General features: G+C 46.5%; 1 protein-coding gene across 1 annotated transcript; it reads left to right on the top strand.

Moving 5' to 3' along the window:
- ANKRD13C (ankyrin repeat domain 13C) lies at positions 1-27,991 on the top strand. Its single transcript, XM_069981428.1, has 13 exons — positions 1-531; positions 15,732-15,773; positions 17,864-17,968; positions 19,670-19,755; positions 19,836-19,881; positions 19,997-20,063; positions 21,593-21,737; positions 21,845-21,976; positions 24,170-24,331; positions 24,411-24,490; positions 24,606-24,704; positions 25,666-25,766; positions 26,769-27,991. Exons 1-13 carry the CDS (start codon positions 231-233, stop codon positions 26,897-26,899), a joined length of 1,497 nt encoding a protein of 498 aa, XP_069837529.1. The 5' UTR covers positions 1-230; the 3' UTR covers positions 26,900-27,991.

Below are 27,991 nucleotides of genomic sequence, written 5' to 3'. Positions count from 1 at the left end.
CCCCGCCCACCGATGTAGCTGAGTTCTCGGAGGTGACAGACTACGCGATAGCGGCGCGGTAAGATGGCCGCGGGTGGTCGGTGGCTGCGCTGAGGAGGAGGCGGAGGAGGATGCGCTCTGTTCGTGGTCGGATATCTCGGGTGTGAGCCGCATGTTCGGGGCTTCTGTTCCCTTCCATACGGGGCGGCCCGTATTCTTTTCCCTTGAGTTCCCCGGTCCCCGCTGCTCCAATGACGGGGGAAAAGATCCGCTCCCTCCGCCGGGACCACAAGCCATGTAAGGATGAGGAGCTGCTGGAGCCCGATGAGGAGGCGACGGCCGGGGGCACCTTCACCCGCAAGAACCGCAACAGCAAAAGCTTCAACAACCACCGGGTGATCCGCGCCCCCTCCAACCCGGCCATAGCCAACAACGACGGCGACACCAAGCCCGGCACCTACTACCCCGTACACGAGTGCGTCTTCAAGGGGGACATCCGCCGGCTCTCGTCCCTCATCAGGACCCACAGCATCAGCCAGAAGGACAACCACGGTAAGGCTGTCAATCAATGTCACCCAGGCTCATCACTAGCGTCACGTGACCTCGGTCACCTCGCTGGAATTGATAGCTCGTTTTGGGGTCATGTGACCCGCTTTAGCCCCGCCCCCTATCCTCGGGGTGAGTCACGGCCGCAGTTTTGTTTGCTTATAAATTTATTTTCCAAAACGAGGATTTCTAAGCTCCGCCCCTTTTGATGGGAGAGTCCAGCCCACTGTGGGCGGGGCTTTGTCCTGGTACATCTGTAGTTTTGTCACATTTGTTGACATGTTTGGAGATGCCGTGTCCGTCACTGTGGTAACCGGCGGATTATTTCCTGTCACAGCTCAGAGGGGGAGATTTATTAAACATGGTGTAAAGTGAGACTGGCTCAGTCGCCCCTAGCAACCAATCAGATCCCACCTTTCATTCCTCACAGCCTCTTTGGAAAATGAAAGGTGGAATCTGATTGGTTGCTAGGGGCAACTGAGCCAGTTTCACTTTACACTATATTTGATAAATCTCCCTCATAGAGGAAGCCTCACCAGGATGATGGGGGTTACTGTGTATGCTGCCACCACTGGTCAAACAGGGTATTACATGTAGCTATTCAATTGAGTATGTTACCCAGCTTTCTTCTAGCTGTTGCAAAACTACAACTCCCAGCATGCCCTGACAGCCGAAGGCTGTCAGGGCATGCTGGGAGTTGTAGTTTTGCACCTGTACGCTATACATTAGGGATTGCTATACATCGAACGCTATACATTAGGGATCGCTGCATAAGAGTAATATTTACCAGCCTGTAGCATGCTGGGAGTTGTAGTTTTGCACCTGTACGCTATACATTAGGGATTGCTATACATTAGGGATCGCTGCATAAGAGTAATATTTACCAGCCTGTAGCATGCTGGGAGTTGTAGTTTTGCACCTGTACGCTATACATTAGGGATTGCTATACATTAGGGATCGCTGCATAAGAGTAATATTTACCAGCCTGTAGCATGCTGGGAGTTGTAGTTTTGCACCTGTACGCTATACATTAGGGATTGCTATACATCGAACGCTATATATTAGGGATCGCTGCATAAGAGCAATATTTACCAGCCTGTAGCATGCTGGGAGTTGTAGTTTTGTACCTGTACGCTATACATTAGGGATTGCTATACATTGAACGCTATATATTAGGGATCGCTGCATAAGAGTAATATTTACCAGCCTGTAGCATGCTGGGAGTTGTAGTTCCCCAACCATGGGGAAGCCGTATATTGGGCACCCAGTTTGTGGGTGGATTACGTGCAGAAATTCATGTGATCCGATCCCTGAGCGCGGTTTCCATAACTCCTCTTTATATCCCCCTTTGGGATCATTTTCCCGTCCTCTCGGCTGCTGGATGTAATGAGAAGTTTATTGATCCTATGTGATTTTCATGTATATCAGGTTCGGCTGTCAGGGCTGGGACGTGTAACGTTCAGGGTCAGTGATGGGAATAAGCGTCATGGTCTGAAGCCCAAAAACAGAGGGGGGGGGGGGGAGTGCTGAAATATTGATTATTTGTGGGCCATCAATATCTTATTAGGTTGTAGAGGGGTCTGAACTCTGGGGCAGACAGCTTAAAGTGACTGTACCACCAGGCCACGGCTGAAGCACTGGAGGCGGGCCGACCCACCCTTAGTGGGAGGAAACCCTAGCCCTTCTATGATAGGGTTCCATTGATTCTAATGGAGTCACGTCATGGAGGTGCTGGGGTTCCTTTCCACTAGGGGTGAGTTTCCCGCCTCCAGTGCTTCAGCCTGAGCCTGGTGGTACTGTCACTTTAACCCCTTAAGGACAGAGCCTGAAATGGCCTTAATGACAGAGACAAATTTTATGAATATGACCAGTGTCACTTTAGTCATTAATAACTTCGGGATGCTTTTACCTATCCGGCTGATTCTGAGATTGTTTTCTCGTGACATATTGTACTTTACATTTCTGGTAAATTGGAGTCGATACTCATAACAAATCTTTATGAAAAAAACCCAAATAATGTGAAAAAATGCATTTTTCCAACTTTGAAACTTTTTTGCGTATACAGAAAGTGGTTATACCACATAAATTATATATTAAATAGCATTAGCAACATGTCTACTTTATGTTGGCGGCATTTATTAAACTATTTTTCATTTTTTTTACACAATAGGGAGCTTAAAACATTAGCAGCAAATTTCCAAATTTTCAGTCAAATTTTAAAATCAGATATTTTTAGGGACCTGTTCAGGTTTAAAGTGTATTTGAGGGGCCTGTATGTTAGAAAGCCCCACAAAGCACCCCATTTCAGAAACTGCACCCCCAAACTCTGCAAAAGCACATCCAGAAAGTGTTTTAACCCTTTAGGGGAGTCACAGAAATAAAAGCTAAGTGTGTAAGGAATTAGAAAATTTTAATTTTCTGTGCAGAAATTTTATTGTAATCCAATATTTTTCATAATTATAAACCTATTACCAGAGAAATGCACCCCAATAATTATTGCCCCGTTTCTGCAGTTAATAGAAATACTCCATATGTGGCCCTATTGCGCTATTTGACGCAACCACAAGCCTCAGATATAAGGGAGCGCCTAGTGAATTTCAACGCCTCCGTTATATTTGGTCATTTTTGACTGTACCACTTCAGGTTGGCAGAGGCTCTGGGGTGTCAAAACCTAAAAAACACCCCTAAAGGGACACCATTCAGAAAACTACACCCCTCAAGGAATGTAACAAGGGGTGCGGTGAGCATCTGGACCCCACAGGTGCTTCACAGATTTTCCGAACAATATGGCGTGAAAAAAGAAAAATTTATTTTTTACACTAAAACGTTGTTCTAGCCTTCAATTTTTCATTTTCTTAAAGGGATAAGAGGCAAAAAAAGACAAAAAATGTGTAGCGCAGTTTCTCCCGAGTACAGAAATACCCCACATGTGGCGATAAAGTGCCAAGGGGGCGCAGGACGAGCCTCCAAAGGGAAGGAGCGCCAATTGGCTTTTGGAAGCTGAATTTCACTGAAAAGGATTTCAAGGGCCATGTCGCATTTACAGAGCCCTCGTGCTGCCAAGACACTGGAAACCCCCCACAAGTGATTCCATTCTGGAAACTACACCCCTCAAGGAATCTAACAAGGGGGGCAGTGAGCATATGGACCCCACTGGTGACGGGCACAAATGTGGAACAATGTGACGTGAAAGGGAAAAATTTCATTTTTTCACTTTCATGGCACAAATGTGCCCGTCATCAAGGGGTCCATATCCTCTTTCCCCCCCCTGTTAGATTCCTTGAGGGGTGCAGTTTCCAGAATGGGGTCACTTGTGGGGGGTTTCCAGAGTTTTGGCACCACGAGGGCTCTGTAAATGCGACATGGCGTTCATCATCCATTCTAGCCAAATCCAACCTCCAAAATCCAAATGGCGCTCCTTCCCTTCGGAGGCTTGCCCTGCGCCCACATGGTGCTTTATGTCCACATGTGGGGTATTTACGGACTCGGGGGAAATTGCTCTACACATATTGTGTGTTTTTTTCTCTTTTAACCCCTTGTGAAAATGATAAATTCAAGGCTAAACCAACATCATAGTGTAAAAAATGTAATATTTCATTTTCACGCCACATTGTTCCACATTTGTGCCCGTCACCAGTGGGGTCCATATGCTCACTACACCCCTTGTTACATTCCTTGAGGGGTGTAGTTTCCATAATGGGGTCACTTGTGGGGGGTTTCAACTGTCTTGGCAACACAGAGGCCTTTTGAATGCAACATGGCCCCTCAAAATCCATTCCATCCAAATCCAGCCTTCAAAAACGAAATGGTGCTCCTTCCCTTCGGAGGCTTACCCTGCACTCGCATGGTGCTTTATGTCCACATGTGGGGTATTTACGGACTCGGGGGAAATTGTGCTACACATTTTGTTTTTTTTTCTCCTCTTTTAACCCCTTGTGAAAATGATATATTCAAGGCTAAACCAACATTATAGTGTAAAAAATGTAATATTTCATTTTCACGCCACATTGTTCCACATTTGTGTCCGTCACCAGTGGGGTCCATATGCTCACTACACCCCTTGTTACATTCCTTGAGGGGTGCAGTTTCCATAATGGGGTCACTTGTGGGGGGTTTCAACTGTCTTGGCAACACAGGGGCCTTTTGAATGCAACATGGCCCCTCGAAATCCATTCCATCCAAATCCAGCCTTCAAAAACCAAATGGCGCTTCTTCCCTTCGGAGGCTTACCCTGCACCCGCATGGCGCTTTATGTCCACATGTGGGGTATTTCCGTACTCAGGGGAAATTGCTCTACACATTAAATGTTTTTTTTTATCTTTTAACCCCTTGTGAAAATGAAAAAACATGACAAGATTAATAATTTAGAGTAAAAATTTTACAAAAATTACACTAAATGTTGGTCTAGCCTTGATTTTTTTCCATTTCCACAAGGGGTTAAAAAAGAAAATGAACACAAAACGTGTAGGGTAATTTCCCCTGAGTACGAAAATACCCCACATGTGGGCATAATGTGCCATATGGGCACAGGGCAAGTCACCAAAGGGACAGAGCGCCATTTAGAGGCTGGAATGGAGGATGGAGGCCATGTCGCAATTACAAAGCTCCTGTGCTGCCAGGACAGTAGAAACCCCCCACAAGTGACCCCATTCTGGAAACTACACCCCATAAGGAATCTAACAAGGGGTGCAGTGAGCATATGGACCCCCCTGGTGACGGGCACTTACGTAGAACATGTGCCGAGAAAATAAAAAATACAATTTTTTTCACTTTCACGTCCCAAATGTGGCCGTCACCAGGGGGCCATATCCCCGCTGCCCCCCTTATTAGATTCCTTATGGGGTGTAGTTTCCAGAATGGGGTCACTTGTGGGGGGTTTCTACTGTCCTGGCCGCACAGAGGCTTTGTAATTGCATCATGGCATCCTCTAATGGGAATGGCGGCCATACCTACTTAGCTGGGGAAAAGGGACAATTCTATTTTATTTGGGGGTATTAGGGCAATTATTAGTTTATAAGGTTGGAAATGACAGGTGTCCATCAAACTCAACCTGTGTTGATCCAGAGGAAGGCAAAAACCCCTCGTGAGGCAGACGACAGTAGCCTCATCACAGGGGAAAAATTCCTTCCCGACTCCATAATGGCGACCAGAATAATCCCCGGATCAACGTGACCCCTGAAATAGGAATAAGGGACAGAATTTAGATAATGTAGAACCCCAGTGACGTGTGGTGCGCCTTGGAGCGATCCAGTATGTAGAGGCCGGGGTGATCAGGACAGGTGTCACACTGGAAAATGGTGTCCTTCCTGATCCCCCTGTTACCCCACACTCTGCACTTCTTCTGGCGTCTCCTGTTCTCCAGTGTGGGGGACGTCACCTGGAAAATGTTGTCCTGGTGCGATCCGGGGTCCTTCATATCCAGAAGCGCTGGGTCCGCTCCATGGCTGCTAAATATTAGGGCTCTATTACGGCTTCTGATATGTTCGGATCGTGCCGCAAGCTACAGTAGCTCGGGCACCGAGGGACCAGAAGAGGGGGCGCTGGTATAAAAGTTATCCTCGTACAGGTGGTGACCTTTATCCAGCAGTGGGAAGATCAGTTCCCGAACGACCTTCCCACTAACTCCAAGGATGGGGGGGGGGAGTGGGCATCTGGGGGCTGGATTCGAGTGTCCCTTCCTTCATACACTCTAAGGGTACATGCACACTGCGGAATCGCGACAGATAACCCTTCGTGCATTCCACAGATGGCACCCGCCGGCGGACTGATGCAGGCGCACGTCTCCGTCCGTGTCATAGACTCCATTCTATGCACGGGCGGATTCCGCTCTCCGTCCAACGTGTTCATTCTTTGGATGGACGACGGATTCCGCCCGTGCATAGATTGGAGTCTATGACACGGGTAGAGACATGCGCCCGCATTAGTCCGCCGGCGGGTGCCAGCTGCGGAATGCACAAAGGGTTATCCTTCGCCATTCCGCAGTTTGCACGTACCCGAAATCTGTAAGTGTACCCTGAGGTACGCTCACAGAGTTTGTAGAATTTCACACCATACCGTCATCTCTTATTGGGACGGTACTGGCGGAAAAGTTGTGTCTGGGGGGCAGCGTACGCTACGCTACCCCCAGACACGTCACTGGATGATGAGGATGATGAGGATGAATGGAGGAAAGAAGGATCCCCCCCATTCATCCTCACTGGCTGTTTCGGGGTCGGGGGCAATAATAACGTATCCCTCTGACGCCGAAAACACCCTGGGGGCCATCTTTATACGGGGATTGGTATATGGGGTATGTAGTGGTGTAGTGTCAAACTTTATTCAATGTAGTGTGGTGTAATGTAGTGTTTTTTACGTGTTTTTTTACAGTAAGTATAAAAAAAAAACCTACGCCAACAATGGAGTTGCTGATAAATGCAGCACTTATGTGCGGCACTTATAAGCAGACCGTGGCAGTAGGATATAGAAAAAAAACACCCTACGCCAAAAAGGAGGAGTTGCTGATTAGCAGCGCACTTTCGTGCGATGCTGATCAACACTCAGCGGCGATAGGGTGCGGAAAATAGAAAAAAAAAAAAATTGGAAAAAAAAAACAACCTTTTTCTACATTCTGAATATCCCTGTAGCTGCTGATAAGTGTATTACACATATCAGCCGCTAGGGGGCAGCAGAGCGCAAAATCCGGAAAATGACGAGGCTGGAGCCGAAAATAGCCGAGAGAAGACGACGGGGACCGCCGGAAAGACCCGAAGACCGAACGGAATGACGGAGGACGCCGCGAACCCGGAAGACGCCGATCAGGAGCCCGGGACAGGTGAGTAATGTACAAATACCTGCTCTGGACCCCTCGGCTACCTAGCTGAGGGGTCCAGGGCAGGTATTTACTATATTGTGGGACTCTGATCGCCGTGCCACCGGCCCGATCGCCGTGAACGGCCGGCCGGCCGTTCACGGCGATCGGGCCGGTGGCACGGCGATCACCATTACTTTTTACAGTAATGGCGGTCGGTGCCGTCCTCGGACAGCACCGACCGCCATTTTTTTCCGGGTCATCGGGTCACCGATGACCCGGAAAGGTTCCGATCGCAGCTATTGGCTGATCTGAATTGATCAGCCTATAGCGGCGATCGTAAGCACGGGGGGTGTTAACCACCCCCCGTGCCGTGAAGCTATGATGGCCTGCTATGATTTATAGCAGGCCATCTTCCCCGACCGCTGTGTGTGAACACGCAGCGATCGGGGAAACATCGGGCGTACCCATACGCCCGTTTGCGTTAAAGCCCAGGCAACGGGGGCGTATGGGTACGCCCGATGTCGTTAAGGGGTTAAAGGGGAACTCTGGTGAGAATGTTTGTTTTTCTTTCAAATCAACTGGTGTCAGATAGTTATATAGATTTGTAATTTACTTCAATTTAAGAATCTCCAGCCTTCCAGTACTTATCAGCTGCTGTACGTCTTTCAGGAAGTGATGTATTCTATCAAGTCTGACAGGGTGCTGTCTGCTGCCACCTGTGTCCATGTCAGGAACTGTCCATATCCCCATAGAAAACTTCTCATGGTCATTGTGTGTGTGTACAGAAGAATGATTCCATCCATAAACTCCATTGGCACTAAAGTCGGTGCTTATAGACTTTCTCTTTTATAATATGTTCTTAAAAAAAAAAAAAAACACTAATGAAAACATTAAACCAGAAAACCTCTCCTGCTGCTGGACAGTTCTGACATGGACAGAGGTGGCAGCAGAGAGCACTGTGTCAGACTGGAAAGAATACGCCACTTCCTGTGGGACATACAGCAGCTGGTAAGTACTAGATGACTTGAGATGTTTAAATAGAAGTAAATTACAAATCCATATAACTTTCTGATACCAGCTGATTTGAAAGTTGTTTTTTTTTTTTTTTTTTTTTATCTTGATGTGTCCCTTTAACTGCGGGTGATTTGGCTCTGTGATGAACCATTACTCCCTACTGTTTTAGTGACCTCATATTGTCCCCCTTGCCTTCAGGGGGGACAGATCAGCACCACAGCTACTTTGTTATAAATGGAACCGCAGGTCGGCACGTGATCCACAGCTCCATTAAAGAGCAGGGTCTTTTACCTGGCTCTCTGGCAGCTTTATAGAGAATGAGTGGAGCTGTGGTTTCATATGAAAGGAGCTGGGGTGCAGATCTAGAAATCCCCTGGGGCACAGAGGTCGCAGTACCATACCCCCCCCCCCCCCACCACATCTCTTCAAGGTTGCTTCATTTATCATTTTTTGGGACGATTAAAACAAAAGATGGAGCAGGTTTATTAATGTCTCCGTGGCCGACTTCTGGCTGGTTATGGGGCACACAGACTTTCCAGATCAGGGGTGTCAAACTCAACATAGATACAGCCAAAGGTTGTATCCATGTTTTCCAGGACTCCCTAGGGCTGCATTCAACTTCTTCAGCTACTCTACTGTTTACTATTAGGCCGTGGCTCCACGTTGCAGTTCTGTCTGTGTCTGATATCAAGCCCCCTTGTGCTGCCAAAATTCCCACGTGGCTATTGGAGAACACGAGGGGTCGTGGCTTCAGGCATGTGCAGGGCCACAATGTGGTAACACACGTCTGTCCTGCTCTCCATGGCCGCAGCTACTGACGGCGCTATGGCTGTGTATCTGTAGCTATCTTCTTTTGCATGGACCCATTCCTAGGTGAATAGTGATCCATACTATGGCCGGAAAGCATGTCTTATGGCATGAGTCACGGCCCCATCATACCTACAGATGTGTGAATAGGTCCATAATCTGTTTACGTCCCCTATGGGTTACAGGGTGAGATCTGTGAGAATAAGGCTGGGTTCACATTCCTTTTTTGCAAAAAACGGATAGAAAAAACGGATGCATGTGTGTGCATCCGTTCTAATCCATTTTTCCATTGAATTCCATTATTTAAAAAAAACTACTTTTTTTTTTTTAAGGTACACATAGTCAACCTTATTTTGGTGTCTGTTAAAAAAAAGTTTTGATCTTTTTTTTTTTTTTTTTTTTTTTTTTTTTTTTATGGAATTCAATAAAAAAAAAAAGATCAAAATGGATGCATAGACATGAATCCGTTTTTTCCAATCTGTTTTTCATCCGCTTTTTTGGAAAAACATAGTGTGAACCCAGCCTAAATTAGTTCCAAAACGGACATGATGAGTTACATGATGACGGCCACAACAGGCGATTACACTTGTGGGTTTTTGTTTTTGTTTCTTCCTTACTGGAGAGCTGGGAGCTTGTTGAATATTTAACCATCCGCAGCCTATATGTTACATTCCACATGGGATTCTCAGCCTGGGTGTCACCCATGGAGTGTAAGCTCTTCTGGTGAGTCCGCAGCGCAGGCTATATGCAGCACGTACACCAGTGCTTCTTAATTCTAGTCCTCAGGCCTCACCAACAGGTCATGTTTTGAGGATATCCCATACAAAGGACACTTGTGCTAATACCTGATGCACTGAGTACAATTATATCACCTGTGAAATACTAAAGAAATCCTCAAATCATGACCTGTTGGTGAGGCCCGAGGACTGGAAGCACTGACGTACACAGTATATACAGGACTCGCAGCAAGTTTTACACCAGAATCTTACCGTGGTCTTGGGCTCAGTTCACACATGCTATTTTTTTTAATAGCGCGACCATATTACACCTGTTTTACTGCTGTAAAGTTTTCCCATTGATCTTAGTGCTGCCCAGTTACAAGCGTCACTTTGATAATGGCCATAAAACAGTGACCTGTACTTATATCAGCCATAGTACAGCTGTTACCAGCTGTTGGATTTTTATGATTTCTGATTTACTTTTCAATGTAAATCTATAAAAAAAAAGTTTGGATTTGCAGGGACCCATTCTGCAGAAAAATGCCCTGAGGAGCCATGAAAAACTGAGGTTCTTTTTGCTTGTAAATACAGATTTTTTTCTATGAATCTCTTGAAGGGGTTATACAATATTCATAGTATCTATGGGATAACACATAACTACATGAGATTGTGTGTGTGGGGGGGGGGGATCTAACCATGTGCTCCATTCAGTTTACATTCCAAGGGTCCCCACCCCCGCTCATCCTAGCTATGTCCTATTCCAAGGATAAGGCGCTAGGGATGAAGGAATGTCTCTCACCTTCATCCTCTGCGTTGTTCCCGTGCATTGTAATAGTCTCTCTGGGAAGGCTATTGGGAGCACCGGCCTGACCTGGACGGCCCACTCCAGTGATAAACATTAGAAGGGACGGGCCGGCCAGTGGTGGATTGTCGCTCTGGAGGCGGGGCAGTGCGTCAAACCTTACTAGATGTACATTAAAACTGTACCAGAGCGACGCCAAGGATGAAGGGAAGAGACCTACAAGAGCTCCCCTTTAATGTGTCAAGATAAGGAGAACCCCTTTAAAGAGTACCTGTCACTTGGGCAAACTTCGCATGTCATAGTGACACATCAAAAGTTTATATATCAGTGGGAGTTTGTGTGCTGAGACCCTTATAGATTTTCTCTAAAGGGGCAGGAGCATGTATGTGCTGTGCCTCCTCATCTCCACTCTAAACCGCTATAATGGAAGTCTATGGGACCTTTGGTTTGTAGCCCCATACAATTCTATACTCTGCTCACTATAACTGGTTAGAGCATGGATGAGGGGCACTGTGCATGCTGCCGAGCGCTTCTACCTATTCATTCCAGCAATCGGTGGGGGGCACCTGCTGCTGCGCTGCTCCAGGGTGGCCAATATCTACAGCGTATGGACTAAATCATCCAGAACCATCAGGAGTGAAAAAGCCCTTGTTGGTTCTGGATATTTTAGTCCATACTCGGGAGGGCCACCCTGGAGCAGCAGGTGGGGGCTGTTGTCTTTGCAGCAGCTGTAGCAGTTCTCCCCCCGCTATACATGTCACCATTGGGGGTTGTAGCAGAGGCAAAGAAAGCAAACTCTTCCCACCCTATAAAACTGACAGATGCGTCTATGGGAATGGCCACTAAACAGTACAGCAACCTCAGAGGAGACCTCGTCACATCTATGTATGTAGATGTCATTACTAATGGCTGATAACAGAGAACAGTAGACTGTATTCAGCCCCGTCACCACAGATATACAACATTATATATAGTCAGTCTAACCAGAAGAATGGAGGAAGCTATACATGCAGAAGGGGAGCAGCTTCGGATTGATGTCTATGGGGGAGATTTATCCAACATGGTGTAAAGTGAAACTGGCTCAGTTGCCCCTAGCAACCAATCAGATTCCACCTTTATTCCTCACAGACTCTTATGAAAATGAGAGGTGGAATCTGATTGGTTGCTAGAGGCAACTGAGCCAGTTTCACTTTACACCTTATTTGATAAATCTCCCTGTATCAGTATACAATGGGATGTCCTAATACATTATCCATAGTGAGAGAAGCTGCGGTTGCGTCGCTGACAGTCAGGACCTATTGGGCACCACATATCACCACAGCCAGAAACCTTACAAGCATCCGCCGTCCATGTCCGGGGGTTTATAGTCCCTTTAAGACAGACTTTTATCCTGGAGAAGGAGCGCTGAGAGCAGATAAGTGCCGCTCCTGTGATATCCGCTATAAATAAGACAGTAAATCAATGGCTGCATCCTGTAACCCGTCCTCCTCCTCCTCCTCACACACTCGGGTGCACAGTCACCTCTTCTCTCTCACACACAAATGGGGGTGACGTTGGGTCCTGTACATGTCTGGCCTGTGACGGCTATATAGAGAATGAATGCCTGGCCCAGTTCTAGAGGTGGTAGAATCTGCTGCAGCTCCAGCTTCTTGCCAGACTGCAACTCCTATCATGTTTAAGGATGAGAATTGAGCCCCTTAAAGGGATTGTTCACAAAAAAGAAAAAAAAAATTAAAATCAACTGGTTCCATTTAATTTAATCTATTAAAAATATCATATCTTCCATTACTTATAAGCTGCTGTATGTACTGCAGGAAGTGGTGTATTCTTTCTAGTCTGATGAGGATTTCCTACTGCTCTGGACAGTTCCTGACATGTACAGAGGTGGCAGCAGAGAGCGCTGTGTCGCCACTTCATGGTGGACGTACAGCAGATGATAAGTTCTGAATAACTTTAGATTTTTTTTTTTTACCAAAGTAAATTACAAATCTCTGGCACTTTGACACCAGTTGATTTTAAAGTAAAAAAAAATTTGGTGAGCAGCCCCTTTGAAGGGTTATCCAGAATAGGAAGAAACTGATGTGGTATTATAATTCTGCCCTATTCACTTTAATGGAACTGAGCTGCAATACCACACCCAAACTGAGATTGGGAGTGGTGCTGTTTCTAGAAGAAAGCAGCCATGTTTTTGTAACCCATTTAAATGGGGCTCATCTGTGTATGAAACATTTTTATTCTTGTGCTCATAGAAGTGTATGCAGAAAGCTCCCCCTAGTGGTGGCTGCAGATAGTCAGAATTTGTACTTGTCTATGTTGGAGATTTGGAGCTCCGTATCTGTAACAATTAAAGGGGTTATCCAGGATTAGACAAAAGCACAGCTACTTATTAGCAAAGACAGCACCACCCCTGTCCTCAGGTGCTGTGTGGTATTACAACTTAACTCCTTTCACTTCAATGGAACTGAGCTGCAGATCCATACATCCAAACTGATGACAGGTGCTGTTCCTGGAAGAAAATCGGCCATGTTTTCCTAAGCCTACACAACCCCTTTAAGCTCCCACCCCTGGTGTGGACGGGCCCTGTTGCGGAGGTGATTCCAGTAATCCTCGTCCTCTTTCTATGAATGACACACGTGCCGCTCGCTGCGATCTGCAGGCGTTATTCCTGGCTGCCGGCATTAGTCACGTCGTCTTTTTATATCCTCTCTCTCCCGCCTGTCAGAACCTTCTGTTCATTCCAGCGTTTTGCTCTCGGGGCTCCGTGCCGCCATCTGACTTTCTGCACAGTCTATGGCGCTAATTTTATCCGCCGGGCCGCCTAGGAGAAGCCGCTCTCACTGCGATCTAGTTATGGATTATTTCTGCTAATTGAGTTTTGTGCTTCTAGGAGTCGCGGTAACCGCAAGGGAGAGAGCGTCAATGGCTGCAAGGAGCATGCAGAGAATCTTCTAGATTAAAACACCGTGGCCGGGCCGCCATGTGTGACACGAACCGCGCAGGAAGTGTCAGTCAATTTCACACCACAAGGATAGGACCCCAGACCATGCACAGAAGCCTTTAGTCCAGGGTTGTCAAACTGCAACTGTGGCAAAACTACAGTTCCCATCATGCCTGGACACAGTGGACAGCCAAAGCTAAGGGCTCATTCACACAATCCGTGACCCTAAGGAGAATCGCGGCACAGATCCCCTCGCAGCGATCCGCGACCACGGACAGTTTTACGAGACGTGTGAATGCAGCCTAAAGCTTTGGCTGTCCAGACATGATGGCAATTGTAGTTTTGCAAAAGCTGGCAGGCCACATATTTGACAATCCTATAGGCCGCCCTTTTAAAGGGGTAGTTCAGCAACAAAGAAAAATTCTCTTTCAAATCAGCTGGTGACAGAGATCTGAAATTTACTTCTTTTAAAAAAAAATCTCATGCCTTCCAGTACTTATTAGCTGCTGCATGTCCTGCAGGAAGTTGCTTATTTCCAGTCTGGAGAGCAGGAGAGATATTCTACAAGGATTTGCTCCTTCTCCAGACAGTTATTGACATGGACAGAGGTGGCAGCAGAAAGCATTGTGTCAGACTGGTAAGAAAAAAACCCACTTCCTGCAGGACATACAGCAGCTGATAAGTACTGGAAGAACACACCACTCCCTGCACGACATACAGCAGCTGATTACTACTGGAAGAATGCACCACTGCCTACAGGACATACAGCAGCTGATAAGTACTGGAAGATTTGAGATTTTTTAATAGAAGTAAATTTAAAATCTCTGGCACTTTTTGGTACCAGTGGCTTTGAAAGAATTTAAATTTTTTTTAATGAACTACCCCTTTTAAGTTAAACCCCCCACCCCCAGCTCACAAGGCCGTATGTCTTGTCAGCCACTTTACACATCACTTACTTCACTTTCCTGCCCCTGAAATATTCATATAAAGTGCTGCTTAAAGTTTTATCAGGGTAAGTTGCCGCGCTGGCTGCCCCAGATCTGTCAGCCTCAATATGCCGCGCGTCCTCACCGGCTCTCCTGCCGCCTTCACCCACGGCTTCTCATTTGCTTTTTTAAGTGGTGACCCCAATAATAAGGATGGGGAGGGACATGGCAGATTATATTACTCTTTATTCCTGGATGATGATGAAGACGTTTCTAATCTGTAGCTCCCCTACTACTCTCAAGATGCCCTGAGAAGCCCCATGGTGGGAGTTGTGATCTTGCAACATCTGGAAGTGAAAAATGTATTCTAAAAAGCTGAATCACCAGCCTGAAGCAGTTGCTAAACCAAACCCCCAGCATGCCCTGGCAGCACGAAATCTTGTTTGATTAAGCTGTAATACCACATCCAACCTGAGGACAGGTGGCGCTGTTTCTGGAAGAAAGCTGTCGTATTTTTCTAAGCTTTAAAGTGTCACTATTGTATATATTGTAACTTTGTAATTGGGTTTATTAGGCAAATATGCCATTATCTGCATTCAAAAAGCCTTTCCCCAGGCCCCCCCTCCCTCCTTCCTCTCTCTCATCCGCTGCTCATTATCAGGAAATCTCGACTTTTACATCAGTCGAGCCCTGTGTAACCTATGGAGAGGGGAGGGGGGAGATTAGTCACCAGCAGAGAACAAAGGATTACACAGCAGGACCTGTGTGAAAGCCGCTATTCAGTGGTCAGAGAGGTCAGTGCTGACTTCAGAGGAGATAGCCTGGTGATGTAGCTGTAAATTGACTCTTTGTTGTTCTGTTTGGTGCCTTATCTCCCTGTACCCCTCCCCTCTCCATTAAAAACCATGAAGACGGGGGGGGGAGAGCTTCAAACTGCTTTTTCATGATAAAAATAAACCCAATTACAAAGTTTCTTAAAATCGCCTGTACTATTGATTTCTGCAAAAAAAAAAAAGTGACAGTGACCCTTTAATAACCTGAGTATTTGCAGACTTGTATGGATGTCTGTGGTAGCAGCCAGATAGGGTTGAGCTTCTGTAAACAGTCGGCTGGGTTGTTTGGGGCAGATTACAGAGCACAGTGTATACCTCTTGTTCCCTGTTATACCCCGCCGTCTGCATTCCTCTCATCTCTTCTTTTGTTCTTCTAGGTAATACCCCGTTACACCTCGCCGTGATGTTGGGCCATAAAGGTACGTGCAGCGACAAATACAAGAAATGCTATGATTCCTGCATCACATGGGGCCTCCTTAGCTGCCGCAGAACTGCAACTCCCAGTCTGACTTTCAGTGCGTGTCAGAAGTTGTCATTTTGCAGTAGCCAAATCCACAGATTGGCTGAGAGTCCTTTAGGGGCAGCCATGATTGCCAGGGCCGCATCTGCCATAAGGTCCATAGACTACTGGGGTGACAGGGAACCCTATGGTGCTGTCCTGGTTATGCAGAGTGCAGGGATGATTGACAGGCAGAGAGACAGGTCATCCCTGCACTGCGCGGTGACTAGCTTCCTGCCCAGATGACTAGTTGCTGCCCCTCTCCCAGCCTTGCATGGCATAATCTTCTTTTTCACCTTTGTAAAGCTACAGCTGCGGCTGGTGTGCTCTGTGACTTGCATAGAAGATCTATACCAGGGGTGTCAAACTTGGGCCCTCCAGCTGTTGCAAAACTACAATTCCCATCATGCCTGGACAGCCAAAGCTTTAGCTTTCCAGGCATGATAGGAATTGTAGTGTTTTAACAGCTGGAGGGTCTGAGTTTGACACATGTGATCTATATTGTGCTGCAAAGAACCATATCGGCACAATTGGACCATGGAGTAAACTACTACGCACAGGAACGGCGCAGAGGATGACGGTAAGAGCCATACCTTCATCCTCGGCGCAATAGGGGAGATATCAGCAGGTTTAGATTTGTGTAACTTCCTGATAGTGCCCCTTTTAAAGGATTAGAAAAACATGGCCGCTTTCCTCCCGAAATGGCACCGCTTTTGTCTCAAGTTTGTGTGTGGTATTACAGCTCAATTACCAGTGAAGTGAATGGAGCTTAGTTGCAATACCACACACAGCCTGGAGACTAGAGTGGCGCTGTTTCTGGAAGAAAGTGACCGTGTTTTTTCTAATCCTGGATAAACCCCACAGGCAGCGGTGGGAATAAGCAGCAAAAAGGAAAGCTGTCACCTCAAAAGTTTTCTTTTTTCCATAGTGGCAGCAATACTGTGCTGGGGTGACACATGTATTGCCATCCCATCATTTCTTCATGATGCCAGGACTTAAAGGGGTTGTCCGAGTTTTAAGAATCAAGCACCCCTCTTATCCTCCATTTGGGTGTGGGGGTTTTGCAGCTCAGTTCAGTGAATAAAGCTGACTTGTAATACCCCACACAACCTGAGGACAAGGGGTGGCACTGTTTTTGCAGTAAAGTAGCTGTGCTTTTTCTAATGCTAGATAACCCCTTTAACTTTACCCACGTGTTTGCTTATGCTTGTTGGTTTTATGAACCTAAAAGACCCACTGTAATTTCCAGCCTGTGTGCTGTACTGATATAATAAGTAACAATAGTGACATGTAATACAAGGATCATAGTGTGTGTAGTGTTCCCGGTCTGGAGAATGCTCTGATTCAGCAGGCATGGGGCGACCGGTCACCGCACACGGATAGCGATTCGCTCCTGGTTCCTTATTACCGCAGGCGGGGCTCCAGTCCTCCTTTATCCCCTCCCATGTACACTGGGCTGTATTACCACAGAACATGGATTATGTAATAACCCAATGGCCTCATGTCCAGGAAACTGCAGCCCTTGTGACCTTAGAAAAGCTGCGTGGTGCCTATGGCTATAGGGTAACACGGCCGATTCCTGTCCACAGCCCATTACATGTAAGTGATAGACATGTGGCCACTGCCTTGATCTGGTAGCCAGAGGGCGCACTACCCTTCCTAACAAGCTTTTCCATTATTCAGTCTGATGAAAGGTTATCTGAGTTGTTGAGAATTAGAAAAAGCACGGCTATGTCTGTGCAAAAACAACACCACCCCTGTCCTCAGGTTGTGTGTGATATTACAGTTCTGCTCCATACAATGGATTTGAGCTGCAAAACCCCACACCCAAACTGAGGACAGGAGTGTTGCTGTTTGTGGAAGAAAGCGGCCATGTTTTATGAGGCCTTGATTAACCCCTTCAATGCTCTCCTCCAGACATGGATGTTGGGGGGGTTATACGGGTGTGTAGGTTTAGGAGCTGCAATCCATTATACTGATGTAAATCTTTGTATCTTCTCCTCCGTGCAGAATGTGCTCATCTTCTTCTGGCGCACAACGCCCCGGTGAAGGTGAAGAACGCGCAGGGCTGGAGCCCGCTGGCGGAGGCCATCAGCTATGGAGACAGACAGATGAGTAAGCAGCTTTCCTTACGTTACATCTTCAGTCGTGTGTCCCCGCCGCTGACAGCGAGGTGGAGCGGCGGGGGAGGAGGAGGTTAGGATTTTGGCCGATGTTTAAGGTCTTGTAAGTGCTGAGTGTGAAATCCTGACAACTTGTGTCAGGTCTTTCTGCTGCCGCGGGCACATCGGGGAGGTCTCCGGACGCAGCTGGGGCATACTGAGGATGTGCCGCCTCCAGAATGACATTACACCTCAGCTTTATGAGATTATGGGGTCATAGTCACGGCCCTCCAGCTGCTGCAAGACTACAATTCAGCTTTGGCTGTCCAGGCATGATGGGAATTGTAGTTTTGCATCAGCTGGAGGGCTGTGGGTTACATGATCCATCACATAATGACAGAAGCAAGAAGGACATGTAAGTGGCGGCCCCATCACCTCCTGCCTGCTATACAACCAGGATATTGCATCGTTTTAGGATTGAGATGGTCCAATGTCTGCAGAGAATGAAGGGGCCTGAACACGGCCTTTCAGGATATCTAGGATTATCAAGAACATAGCTGCTTCCTCCAGAAACAGCACCACTCTTGTCCTCAGGTAGCGTGGGGAGTTGTAATCCCACACACACTCTGAGGACAGGGGTGGTGCTGTTTTTGGAAGAAAGCAGCCATATTATAGTTGTAGATAACTCCTTTAATTAGTAAGAGTGGTGATTTTTCTGGGGTAAGGCTGATGTGACTGAAGTTCAAGGGCTTACTTAGGGAAAGGCTGGTGAAGTCGCTGCTGATCTCCGGTTCCAGTCTGTAGCAAGCAATTATCCGCCATGATTTGTCTCTGATGTAAAATTATGTCTCTCTGAAGGGGGTGGGGGGGGGAGGAGGGGGTTGACCAGGAAGTGCTGGTGATGTCACTGTGGGGGTAAGTGTAATTGGAAAGGTCTCTTGATGTCACTATTTAGGGGAGGGGTCATTAGAATGGACTAGTGATGTAACTATTTGGGGCAGCGTATATTCAGATAGGCTGATGATGTCACTGTTTAGGGGAGGAGTTATTGTGATGGGCTGGTGACATAACTGGGGGAGGGGTAATTGGGATGGGCTAGTGATGTCACTATTTGGGGGTGGGGTTATTGGGATGGGCTAATGTCACTGTTTGGGGGAGGGGTAATTTGGATGAGCTAGTGATGTCACTATTTGGGGGAGGGATTATTGTGATGGGCTGGTGACATCACTATTTGGGGGAGGGGTAATTGGTATGGGCTAGTGATGTCACTGTTTGGGGAGGGGTAATTGGGATGGGCTAGTGATGTCACTATTTGGGGGAGGCATTATTGTGATGGTATGGTGACATCACTATTTGGGGGAGGGCTAATTGGGATGGGCTAGTGATGTCACTATTTGGGGGAGGGGTAATTGGGATGGGCTGATGTCACTGTTTGGGGGAGGGGTAATTTGGATGAGCTAGTGATGTCACTGTTTGGGGGAGGGGTAACTGGGATGGGCTAGTGATGTCACTATTTGGGGGAGGAGTAATTGGGCTGGTGATGCCACTGTGTAGGGGAGGGTATAAGTGGGAAGTGTTGCTCATCTCCATCTCCCGTTCCAGATTATATAAGGCCCCTCTATCTGCCATCACTACACTGAGCTGTGATATAGTCTCTCCTCTCACTTCTATCTCAGACTAAGCCGCAATCTCCATAATTGTTTTCATATTTCAGTCACCGCGTTACTGAGAAAGCTGAAGCAGCAATCCAGGGAAAGTGTGGAGGAGAAGAGACCTCGCCTGCTAAACGCCCTAAAAGAGGTAGCGTGCACATTACGGATGATTGTATTGTATCTGTCCATGATGTCTCCGTGTAACCTGCTCATTCTGTGCATTTACAGCTGGGAGATTTCTACCTGGAACTTCACTGGGATTTTCAAAGTTGGGGTAAGTAGTCAGCGCTTCCTCTGAGCAGCCCCACTAGTAAGGGAGACCCTCTCCATCTGTATATGTCTCTCCATTGACTGCATTGTGATGAGATGCCATCTTCTCTCCCGTCCAGTGCCTTTACTGTCCCGTATCCTGCCTTCTGATGCATGCAAGATCTATAAACAAGGTATTAATATCAGGTGGGTGTCATTCCTTCTGACGGACTTCAGGGGATATTGTTTGTTCTCTATGTACAAGGCTTTGTAACACTTTCTATGGTAATAGTCATGGTGCCCTATTTCTTGTGGTTAAATGGTTACTGTTTGATTTGTTAAAGCGCATGTACCATCAGGTACACTGGGGGGCGCTGGGCCCGCCTCATGTGCATAAAGCCAGAATGGTGCACCGGAAGGGAACAGCGCCGAGCATGAGAACCGCAGCGTTAAGTAACATTTAAAAAAAAAAAAAAGCTTTCACTTTAGCTTTCCAGGCATGATGGGAATTGTAGTTTTGTAACAGCTGGAGGGCCTGAGTTTGACACATGTGATCTATACTGTTCTGCAAGGAACCATATTGGCATAATTGGACCAAGGAGTAAACTACTATGCACAGGAATGGCGCAGAGGATGCTGGTAAGAGACATACCTTCATCCTCGGCGCAATAGGGAGACATCAACAAGTTATATTTGTGTTACTTCCTGATGGTGCCCCTTAAAGGATTAGAAAAACATGGCCGCTTTCCTCCCTAAATGGCACCAGTTTTGTCTCAAGTTTGTGTGTGGAATACCAGTAAAGTAAATGGAGCTTAGTTGCAAGAGTTGCTTAGAGTGGCGCTGTTTCTGGAAGAAAGTGACCATGTTTTTTCTAGTCCTGGGTAAATCCCATAGGCAGCGGTGGGGATAAGCAGCAAAAAGGAAAGCGGTCAGCTCAAAAGTTTTCTTTTTTCCCATAGTGGCAGCAATACTGTGCTGGGGTGACATATGTATTGTCATCCCATCGTTTTTTCATTATACCAGGACTTAAACGAGTTGGCTGAGATTTCAGAATCAAGGCCCCCTCTTATCCTCCATTTGGGTGTGGGGGTTTTGCAGCTCAGTTTAGTGAATAAAGCTGGCTTGTAATACCACACACAATACCACACTCTGTAGGGTATTCCCCACTGTGCAGGTTTCCCCTGTAAAATCCCCAAATGGGTCATTAAATAGCCCTTATAGTTAAAAGCATAGATGCAGTGCCCAGCAGTTAAGTGCCCCCCCCCCATCTTTGTTAACCCTTCTTGTGCTGCAGTCTAAAAGTCTCGCACAGTAATTAAGCTCTGCATCAGTTGCACAGGAAACTATATGCTTCATCACATTGGCTCTTGCTTTGATGACCCTGACCTCCCCCCTGGAGTCCCCCACATTTTTCCTACTTACAGGCAGTCTCGGAACGGAGGTCGGAGGTTTTGTCAGTAGGAAACTATATACTGCTTCCTCCTTGGACTGTTATGTCCCACCGACCTCAGTTTTGAGGCTGCCTGCAAATAGTAAAAATATGCGGAGATCACGGGTCATCAGAGGAGGAGTTGATGCGATGAAACATATAGTTTCCTGCTGTTAACCCTTTCTGTGATGCAGAGCTAAATTACTGTCACTTACAAGCTGAAGCGCAAATTTAAGAATTAACACAATATTCTTTCCTTTGTTCTCGCTGTTTCAGTTTTATAAGGTGAAGGTTTTTCCTATTACAGGCTTGACACTACTCTCATAGACTTCACCGACATGAAGTGCCAACGGGGGGACCTCAGCTTCATCTTCAACGGAGACGCTATCCCCTCCGAGTCATTCGTGGTCTTAGACAATGAGCAGAAGGTTTACCAGAGAATACATCATGAGGTGAGTGACCACTGAGCCCACATGTATTCTGGACAGGGAGAGGAGAAAGCCGCTGCCAGACATCACTGCCCCCAGCTTACATTTCTTTACTTTCACCATCTTTGCAGGAGTCAGAAATGGAGACGGAGGAAGAAGTGGACATATTGATGAGCAGTGATATATACTCTGCAACCTTATCGACTAAGTCCATCACGTTCTCTCGCGCCCAAACAGGCTGGCTTTTCAGGGAAGATAAAACGGTATGAGCGCTTCCTTTATGGGAAACTATGAATCTCGTGAAGGGCTTACTTCTCTTTTATTGGTCTTGCTAAGTCAGCAGCCTCCAGGAGAAAGTCTCTGCAGACTTTTTTTTTATAATACTTGACTTGTAATAGGCTTTACTTGCTGCCAAGATGCTGGCCATGTGCTGATTTAAAGGGGCTGTGCTGTTTATAAAACATACTTTCAAGCACCCTTTAAGTCACAGAAGTCATACTTGCAGTCCTCCAGCTGTTGCGAAACTACAACGCCCATCATGCCTGGTTAAAGCTTTGGCTGTCCAGACATGATGGGAATTGTAGGTTTGCAGCAGCTAGAGGGCTGCCATTTTGTTGACCCCCCCCTTTGAAGGAGCTGCAGAGTTCGTGAGCACTTGGTTTTTGTCTCTGCTGATATGTGGAGTCGTCACAGATTCTTTCAGACAAAAAGGTATTGTCCGATGATTCAAACCTCCCCGTTCCCTTGTCCTGCCCCCATGATGCCCTCCAGCAGGTTATCCGAGGACACAGGATAGTGACATGCAAACTCTGATCATGTACAATAGGATTAGAAACCTGTGCGGGAAGTAAATTATTTCAATTGAATAAGCTTTTCCCATTATTCCCTGTTAGGAGTATAGCTAGTAGTAGTATGCTGAAACCCTCTGTTCTGCTTTGGTGGTCTACTCTTTGCTTTTCTACACAGTAAGTGATTGAAACCCCCATTGTGTCTGGCACTGTGCTATAGGCATTGTTAAAGGGGTTACCTAGGATTAGATAAAACAGCTACTTTCTTGCAAAAACAGCACCACCCCTGTCCTCAGGTTGTGTGTGGTATTACAATATAGCTCCATTTATTTCAGTGGAACAGAGATGCAAAACCCCACACACGATATGGGGAGATGTAAAGATGGGGAGATGTGTGTGGTTTTGCATCTCTGTTCCACTCAAGCTGAAACTTAAAATTCCTGGGTGGGCAGAGGTTGGGGGAACATAATAAAGTGTTACACTTACGTGTCCCCGTGCTCCATAGCCACAGAGGCACCACTCACTGGCCCTGCTGGCTTTCTGCAACGTCACAACTGAGAAAGGCCTGCTTAGCCAGTCAGTGACTGTGGTGGGACACCCCTGCAGTCACTGCCTGGCTGAGTGGGTATTTTGTGCCCATGGGTCATAATGACACAGGAACTTTAGGAAAACAGGAGACGATAGGTTCAGGAGGTTTGTGGTGCTGTGGGTATAAATCTTTATTATGTTCCCTCTGTCCACGTGGGATCTTAAAGTTTCATCTGGAGTTTCCCTACACACAAGTTTTGGAGTGAAACCTGCTACGATACTCAGTACCATAATAGTCTATGGCCCTATAGTGACAGCCATGTTTAACTAATTAGCTGCCAGGCCGGTAAAAATAACAAACAGCCCATGCCTACCTGCCTTAGTCTTTGGGTCCTGTCTCACTGACGTCCCCCTCAGCCAATCACTGGTTTCAGCAACCTAATGTCTTGTCATCTTATTGTGTAGCTGGAAGTGCAAGGCCCGGCCAGGGGACATGGGAAGCCTCGGCACTGAATCGGCAGAAGGTGAACGCAGGCTAAGACTACACTGATAGCTGTGTCATTGTATTACAGTACACAACGCAACCCACAAATAGCCGTGACTGTGACCAGAAATCTATTGTAGATCAATGGCCGGAAATTGTCAGGTCAGGGCCACTTGTGGATCACAACGCTGCATTAGCTGCCATGTAACAAAGTTCAAGGAGAACAACACTGTGGTCTGTTGCTGAGCAGACCTAACCTTGTCAAACCTGGCCTGTCTCATTAACCTAAGGCTGCCCCTATTGTCTAAAAGAGGTTCTGCAGCAGTCAAGAGACACCTGGTGTTCCATGTGGCTTTATAAAAGAGAAGAGGAACCTTCAGCCTGCTGGCTGTGGAAAAACTACAATCCTCCAAGCTTAGGTTGTCCAGGCATGATGGGAATTGTAGTTTTGCAACAGCTGGAGGGCCACAAGTTCCCCTTCCCTATTTGATATAGTGGAGAAACTTACTGGTTACTACTTCTGTATTATGTGAGATGCTGGTGGCCCCGGTCACAGCTGATAGGACCCTACACTACAATATGGATTCCATCCCGACATCATCTCCGCTCCAGATCTCTTTGGATGCGTCTAACCAGATTTTTCCTTCTCTCTGTAGGAACGTGTGGGAAACTTTTTAGCAGACTTCTACTTAGTCAATGGGTTAATATTGGAATCTCGCAAAAGGAGAGAACATCTCAGCGAAGAGGACATCCTGCGCAATAAAGCCATCATGGAGAGCCTGAGCAAAGGGGGCAACCTCATGGAACAAAACTTTGAGGTACGGTATCTCTGAGCATGTTATATATTCCTATAAATGTATTAACCAGACCCCTGCTAATCCTATAATCTCATTGCAGCCTGTACGGAGACAGTCACTGACCCCTCCACCTCCCAACACCATTACGTGGGAAGAATACATGTCTGCTGAAAATGGCAAGTAAGTATTTGATAGCTGCGATGGTTTGTAATATATAAACCTGGGGCCATCACTGTCAAGGAAGCCAATAGGTGACGCATCACATGTAATCCCTGCCGTTATTTCTTGACCCCAGAGCTCCGCATCTTGGAAGGGAACTTGTCTGCAAAGAGAATAAGAAAACTTTCAAAGCAACAATCGCCGTGAGCCAGGATTTCCCTCTGGGAATTGAATCGTAAGTTTCTGCAGTGATGTTCTAGATCTATGGAGAACCATGTGAGAGGAGAAGTCCTTGTAGTGTATCTCAAGGGGATCCTTAACGGAGGTATTCTCATGTTACGAAATGGGGTTGTCCCACCAATAGACGTTATTCCTCACTGCGATCAGTCTCGTCATCCCCCATTCTTTAGATCTGGGGTAACTTCTAATGGTGGCACTACCCCCTTCAAAGGGGTTATCCAGCTTTAGAAAAAAAACTTTCTTCCAGAGACAGCACCACTCTTGTCTCCAGTTCTGGTGTGGTTTTCAATTAAAGTGACACTGTCACCCCCTTTTTGCATTATGACGTATCTACACCGGTGTAAAGGGTAAATTTAGCAGTTTTCATACCTTATTTTATATGATACGTTATGGGGCTTGTTCCAGTAAAAAGTGATCTTTTATCATCTGTGGATTGGGTTATCTGCACTGCAAAACGCCACAGTTGGCCCCGCCCCTCTACGACCATTGGAACAGGCCAGCCTAAAGGTCTAGGCCTCACTATACCAATGGCCGCTTCGGCTGTACAGCCCCGCCCAGATAGCACAAACCGCAGATCACTTATTACTGGAACAAGCACCATGACGTATCATGTAAAATAAGGTATGAAAACTGCTAAATGTACCCATTACACCTGTGTAGAGGAGTCAGAATGCAAAAAGGGGGTAACAGTGTTACCTTAAACTCCAGGTTGCAAACTAGAGATGAGTGGTGCTGTCTCTGGAAGAAAGTGGCCATGTTTTTCTAAAGCTAGATAACCCCCTTTAAGCTGCTTGGAGGAAGTGAAGTTCTGTGTTCTCTGCTGGGCTTTCTGCTAGACGGGTTTCCACATCCTCTTCTACCTCAGACCCCCATAGAGGTTCATGCACAAGTGGGAAGGCTAATGAGTGAATGGCTGACACATTGGATAGCGATAACTTTTTGTTGTTGTCTTCCAGTCTGCTGAATGTCCTTGAGGTGATCGCACCGTTCAAGCACTTTAATAAACTCCGAGAATTTGTACAGATGAAGCTTCCCCCGGGATTCCCTGTAAAACTAGGTAAGTGAGCTGCCACAGCACACCAGTATTGGGGTTCAGTCATCGGCAGGTGCTATGTCTATGGCTGTAGTCCTGTATCCCAGGCTACATAGCAAGACTGGTTATAAAAGAGTCATTGCGTTATTGTGTCTTATACCACGTGTGTTCTGGTGAAAGACCAATAGGAACAGTGCAGATTACTGTGTGAAAAATCCAAGTGCCGATCCATCAGCTGTGTCTACGGCGTATGACTGTTTCATAGTTCTTGATGCAGAACTTGAATTTCCAGTATGTCGTGAGCTGTGACTTTCCATTTGATGCAAAAGCACAAGCAGGAGGCCCCTGACCCAATGACATCTATCATGGCAATGAACGGCTCTGTAACCAATATCTTTCCATGACTCTGTTCTGTCTATGAATGCTGAATAGCAAATCTACTCTCTCACAGCTGATGTGCTACAGTGTATCAGCATAGGCCAGAGCTGAACGGCCTTCCTGACCTGGAGTCCAGGCTGATGGCTCTTCTAACCAATGTACATGATGGATATAAGCTAATGGGTTTCTGTTTACTGGCAGAAGTCCTAAACCTCAGGCGTCAAAGTCACGGCTCTCCGTCTGTTGCAAAACCCCAATTTCCGTCATGCCTGGACAGCCAAAGCTTTAGATCTGGCTCTCCAGGCATGATGGAAATTGTGGTTTTGCAACAGCTGGAGGGCTGTGACTTTAACTCCTTATGGTATAGGGCAGGAATGTCAAAGTGGAAAGTATATTATACTGGTGGTCTGACCAGGGTGACCTCTGCTAGCAATGTTCTGACCACTTTACCACCTGTTTACATCACTTCTTGTTAGTAGCCATTGACTATAGTGAGTTAACCATGTGACAAACTGAGCAGAGACAACAGGAGGGGGAAGTGTCTGGAACTTTCCTAGCAGCAGTGCCACGTTCTAGTGTCCTGGCCGTCAGCCCCCTGTGTTGCTTTCTGCTTCCGTTGTGACATCCCGTGTGTTCTTCTGTTCACAGACATCCCCGTATTCCCAACAATCACGGCCACAGTAACGTTTCAAGAATTCCGCTATGGAGAGTTTGAGGAGTCAATCTTCACGATACCGGAAGAATACAAAGAGGATCCGAGTCGCTTTCCCGACTTATAAGTCCGGGGCATCCTCTGCCCTCGCTGACCGGTAGCGGGGTTGGGCGTCAGTGTACAAGAGGCCACATGGGACATGGCATTGGCCAGGGTTCTTTAAAAGGCAAAGCGTAACCTCTGTGGTCATGTGATGCATCCGGTGCAGCGGATCCCACACCACAGCACCACTAGGATCACTACAGGCTACACTGTCTAAGAAGATGGCGGCACTACGGGGTCTCCATCCCCACCCGGGGGGGGGTCCTCACCTTCCACCACTTTCTGGTCTTATGTTTTCAGTTATTTCCATTCCTCGCTGCAGTCACGGGCCATTCGCAGTGTTAATGAAATTTTGGGATTTTACATTTAGAACGTTTTAAATGATTTTTTTTGCCCCTTTTCCCCGTAAATTATATCTGGTGTAATATTCTGTATAGATTCCTGTTTGCTGGATATATATATATATATATATATATATATATATATATATATATATATATGTACAGGAGAAACGGAAATTCCTAACAAAACAAATGTCAATCCGATAAATCGTTGCATCCGCTGCGTCTCCCTGCTACGCACAGACCGGAGACAATCGCTCGTCACTTCTGCGTTGATTACCGTGATGGGCGCCATTTTTAATTTTAATTGTTTTTTTGTTTTTGTTTTTTCAGTCAGTGTTCTTTGTTGTAAAAATTTTTGTTGGCTTTTTTTTTTTTTTTTTTTAACATGTTTAACGTAATATTTTTTTTTCTTTGTGATACATATGATGCAAGCTGTGTCCGAGAGCATCCCCCTCCCCTTCTCCTCATCAATTTCTGGGAATTCTGGGTTGATCTCCAATATGGCTGCCAGTAGGACTATGGCGCATTTATCCATTGAGGCATAACTGGAGCGGGTCAGTAGCAGTGTTGGCGATTTACCCAGCTTTCCTATGTTCCTGTTCTCTGAAGGAATCATCTCAAGATTAGCTCAGAGGCTAAAGAAGCCCTGTTCTTATGATTGGTGGGGATCTGGTAGTTGGACCCCTGGTCAGATACTACAAGATAGGTGACAATTTATACCCTTTAAAGGGATTTTCCAGGATTAGAAAAAAAAAGCAGCTGCTTTCTTTAAA

Source organism: Dendropsophus ebraccatus, chromosome 8 (genome assembly GCF_027789765.1).
Source record: "Dendropsophus ebraccatus isolate aDenEbr1 chromosome 8, aDenEbr1.pat, whole genome shotgun sequence".
NCBI classification, from domain to species: Eukaryota; Metazoa; Chordata; class Amphibia; order Anura; family Hylidae; genus Dendropsophus; species Dendropsophus ebraccatus.
This window is presented reverse-complemented; position numbering and strand designations above follow the sequence as displayed.